Genomic DNA, 5100 nt, shown 5'->3' with positions numbered 1-5100 from the left:
TCTTGAATTTCTTGACATTCAATTATCTTATTCAATAATAATACAAAATAAATTAAAAATAAAATTTAAATATTGGAATCAATGGTTGTGTAATGGCTATAAAAGCTATAGTAATACCTATAATAGTTTATAGGTAGTTTATATTCATTCATTTATTTATTTAATACCTATTTTCCATTTACCCATCAGTTTCTAAGTTGTGGGTTATATATTTTATGGTTTAATTTATTTATTTGATTATGATGAGAACATATTTTTATGGCGGTACCTTTATACTTTGACGACCCGTCTTTCTTTTGAAGATAAAAGCTTATTATTAATTATATAATTCAGTTCGATTATATGTAATTAATTTCATTTATTCCGATTTGTAATTCATTCCAATTATATGCAATTAATTTCATTTATGCCGATTGTATGTAATTATTTCATAAATCTTATCTATATAAATTCAGACGACAATACTCATTGTATAGCGTGCCACGTCATAAATGCATTTTTTTTCTTTTTTTTGGAAATTCAGGTTATGGTGGGACCCATGAGTGTGCAACGTATTTAATTATTCAGATATCCGTCTTTTCGAACATGCGCTAAATTCCGTGTCGCAACAAATTATATAAAATAATCTTATGGAATACTTATTCGAATTAATATTATGATAAAATTCTATACAATCCGTGTAAAGAAAATGCATAACATTTACGCAGAATTAATTACAAATGTGAGTAATGTGATTAAATTACATAATTTTTGAAACAAAATTACACAATAAAATTACAGAAGGAATTACAGTTATATACGGGTTCGAACATACAACGGAAATGACTTACAAAAATGAATTACATATGTCAAAGTTGATTATTAGATTATATTTCTTTTATCCGAATGTAAAGTTTTTATGTATGCAATTTTTATTTACAAGAGTAGATTACGTTATTTCCTTATAAACCAGTGCATGTGAACACATGTTTGTAACAAATTTAAACATTAACTATGTACATCGTTGATTTAGACCAATTAGATAGGTACAATGCAAATGCAAAAACAAATATACATAAAAAAACATTCATTCTGGCCCAAATACATACCCGTGCAATTTTGCACGGGTTTAAAACTAGTTGTTTTCTAAGACGAAAATTGTCGCATGTTTGTATTGGGAGACGATTTGAAGAAATAAATTTTTTGCACACAAACGGACCCATCATAACCTGAATTTCCCAAAAAAAAAATGTACAAATGACATGGCTTAATCTCCATTCAGCATTGTTTTCTGAATTAATAAAGATATAAGATTTTTGATTAACTTTGACCCAATGGGTCGACTCGTTCGGGTCGGGTCTTGACTCTAAAATACGGATCATTTCGGGTTCGAGTCAAACCGGTCAGGGGTCGAGAAAACGGGTTTATAACCCTAAAAACGGATTGGGCGGATCGAATTTCCGAATCGGGTCTAGTTTTAACAGGTCTAGTCTGTTTTCCCTAAAAAAGACTCCATCTAAACATTCAGCCCTAAAAACGGTTTGTAACCCTAAAAACACCTGTCGACTGTCGTCCTTCAGAAGTTAAAAGTTAAAACCCTTCCATCCTTTTCCCTCAAAAAAAAAATAAAAAACCCTTCCATCTTCTTCATTCATTCGACTATTCGAAGAGTACAAAATGTACCAACTTGAAGGTAATTTCAATTTTTTCTCATCTGTTTCGTTTATCACTTTTATTTTTCTTGCAATATAACTGTCATATTTTGTGTGTAAAATGAGTATTGTATGCCTCAATTTATACCTAAATTTTGTGTCTTATTTTAACTGTCACTTTTATTGTACATGGTCAAAATTCATACTTTCACCAATTAATTATTGGGTTTTTCTGCAATAATTCCATTTTTTCAGAATTTATTTGGTTAGTAGGATTTAATTAATGTGCTTGCGTTAGCGTGTTCTTGTGTTTTTAGTTTAGAGTAATTTAATAATTACTCACTTTTAGATACCACTTTTTTAAAATTACTCCCTTTTGAAAACTTTTTAATAATTTACTCCCATAAAATGTTCTCAGGTTAAAAATTGCACCCAATACACTTTCAGGTGAAAAATCTTTATTTATGACCGTTTTGCCCCTGTCTTCCTCCCTCATTTGTAAAACGTGTTCTGGGACTTGCACCTTTCGTCAACCCAACCATCTTCATCTTTAATTGTGAGCTCGGACCTTCGTCTTGCCTCAACCACGCTAACAACGTGGTACCCACACCTGCTCCTTCAATCATCATCACCTCCGCACCATCATGACAACCTTTAATTCCAAGGAGCATCACCATTTCCCACGCCCGTCATCTGCCTTCAAGCGCGGAATGGAAATCGACACCACTCCATTCACGCACTATTGCAGCAATAACACCATTCGTCAACCCCAATTAAACCCAACACCGTACCACCACCAACCACCAATACCCAACACAAACCACATCCAATATCGCCAATTTCTCGACAATTCTCCCCGACCACCATCAACCACCAATACCCAACACAAACCACAAATATATCGCCCACACTTCAAATTCCCGACACGGAAAACTTTTAAACAATTAAAATCGAATCACTAATTTCTCCAGTTTCCTCTGTCACCTGGGTCAGGAGGAAAAAGCGTTTTTCAAAGCTTCAATTAGTTACTACCTAGAAAAACGTTCTTGTCATCTGGGTAGTGTTCCCTAATTTCCCAATTTTCAAAGTTTCAATTAAACACTACCCAGAAAAACATTTTTCAAATTTTCAATTAAATCCCTAATTTCCCAATTTCCTCTATCACCTTGTTTGATTCTTTGATGTTTTCGCCAGGCCAATAAGTGTTTGGTAGTAGTAAGGGAGTGAAGGATGTGAATGATAAATGAAGAAGTAAGGGAGTGAAGGATGTGAATGGAGGATGTAAATTTTATGGTTTCTGGAGATGATGTAAGAGACTCACTAGGGTCACCTTCAGCATCAATGTTAGGGATATCATCACCCAATTATATGAGAGATACGACCAGCTCAAGTGCCCTGACAATTTCAGATTCTATTTTATCTAGCTCTACTACCACCTTAAAATTCCCGGATAGTATCAAGCCTCATATTGATGTGGTAGTGGTAGCATATTGGTGGTGGTTGGTTATGGAGGATTAGAGGAAGTAAGGGAATGAAGGATGTGAATGATTAATGAAGAAGATGAATATAGAGAAGGGTATTTTAAATCATAAAAATAGACTTAAAATCGTAAAATTTAAAAATTGACGGAATTTGTTACTGGAGTGTCAATTTGGGTGATTTTGACCGAGAACATTTTATGGGAGTAAATTATTAAAAAGTTTTGAAAAGGAGTAATTTTAGTAAAGTGGTTTATAAAAGGGAGTAATTATTAAATTACTCTTTAGTTTATGGTCATACTTACCACTTGAAGCTAAATCGAAATTTAATGATTAGGTATGTTTTAATTCATATAGTAAATGCTGCACCATTTTATGTTTCAATTTCGTAAGCGTGTTCCTGTATTGTATTTGTTTATGATCTCAAAATGGACGATCCTCTGTCTCATCTTGTGCACCATTTTATGTTTCACTCGCTTTTATCTTTCGAATATAGGAGTATAAAATAGTAGTATAAAACTATAAAGGGGGCAGGGGATGCACCATTTTACGTTTCAATTGCTGAATCTCGTGTTAGCGGATTTGCGGGATGGGGTGTGTGCTTGTTTTAAAAGTGTTAACCACCGAGCATATATCTCTTTAATCTCACACAATCAATGTATATTACCAGTCTGTTATGTTTTAGTTCCGCTTTTATGGCATTTCAGGTAACAGTCGTGTGAAGACTATGAGACCCCCTATGAATCTTGGTAGACATCTTGAAGACCCAATAAGTGGGAATTGTTTGGATAGGATCAGCAGTTTACCTGATGAACTGCTTGGTCACATGCTTTCATTTCTGCCAACAACATTTGCTGTGACCACAAGTATTCTATCAACCAGATGGCGGTACCTTTTTACTTTGACGACCTGTCTTTCTTTTGAAGATAAAAGCTTAGTAGCACGACATAAGAAACTAGAAGTCTCTCGAAGGTTTAAAAAGTATGTTGATCATATTCTGGAATTGCACCAAATCTCACCCATTAAGAAATTTAGTCTAGTATGTCATGACACCTATCATGATTCAGATTTGAATCGTTGGTTTACTTATGTTTTACAAAAGGGTGTTGAAGAGTTTCATTATAAGCTAGATCGCCAGACTGATTGCGTGCCTAATCATGATGGCTTCTTCACATGTGAAACACTAATGAGTCTGAAAATGATGGGTTCTAGAGATCGTGAGTATTACAAAATTGAAATTCCTCGATCACCCTCGTTGCCAAAACTGAAGATCCTTCATCTGGATAATATCATTTTCTTTGATTTTGAATCAATTGAAAGATTGTTTTCTAGCTGTGAACTGCTTGAAAAATTGACTCTTAAATATTGCAAGTGTGACATCGGTGGTCATGCTCTTCATCGGACGGGAATACTCAAAGAGCTAACAATAAACTGTTGCTCTTTTTTGTTGGGCACATTTGAGATTGACGCCCCTAATTTGGTATATTTAAAGTACAAGTCAAATATTGGTGTGAGAATTATTCCGTCGTGGAAGAACTCGTGTTCTTTTGAGAAGGCAAGCCTAACTTTTAGTTGCAGCGCAGATGATTCTGCTGCTAAAGTAGATCTGAACCGTGAAATTTTAGAAGCCGCTGCCTATAAAGCCGTAAAAATAAGTTTTGAAATGGACTCACTGCAGGTATAATTGTATATGCCCTGTATTTTCCTCTTATTTTCTCTCAAATATTGGTGCCTCTAGGATTTTTTTAAGTGGCAGGGACGCAGGGTAGGGGGTGGAATGTACACAGCTTTACCCGTGTATTTTTACATATAGAAAAGATGTTGGATGACACGGTCAGACATTGCATCAAGAATTACTACTCCGTATTAAAAGAAGTGCAGCCACTTTATTAACCCATTTTATTTTTCTTCATCATAAATCCGGAGTTAAAATATGTCGAGTTGTTTTCTTGCATTGGAATTGGAAACATATATTATTTGTTCATATTATG

General features: G+C 34.2%; 1 protein-coding gene across 1 annotated transcript; it reads left to right on the top strand.

Annotated features, from left to right (window-relative positions):
- Window positions 1-1562: 1562 nt before the first annotated feature.
- Window positions 1563-4843, top strand: LOC141640369 (F-box/LRR-repeat protein At3g59190-like). The gene is made up of 2 exons (XM_074449173.1): window positions 1563-1672; window positions 3817-4843. The coding sequence occupies exons 1-2, from the start codon at window positions 1657-1659 to the stop codon at window positions 4791-4793; spliced, it is 993 nt and encodes a 330-aa protein (XP_074305274.1). The 5' UTR covers window positions 1563-1656; the 3' UTR covers window positions 4794-4843.
- The last annotated feature ends 257 nt before the right edge of the window (window positions 4844-5100 follow it).

Source organism: Silene latifolia, unplaced genomic scaffold (assembly GCF_048544455.1).
Source record: "Silene latifolia isolate original U9 population unplaced genomic scaffold, ASM4854445v1 scaffold_79, whole genome shotgun sequence".
Classification (NCBI taxonomy): domain Eukaryota; kingdom Viridiplantae; phylum Streptophyta; class Magnoliopsida; order Caryophyllales; family Caryophyllaceae; genus Silene; species Silene latifolia.
The sequence above is the reverse complement of the archived record's forward strand: the minus strand, read 5'-3'. Positions and strand labels throughout refer to the sequence as shown.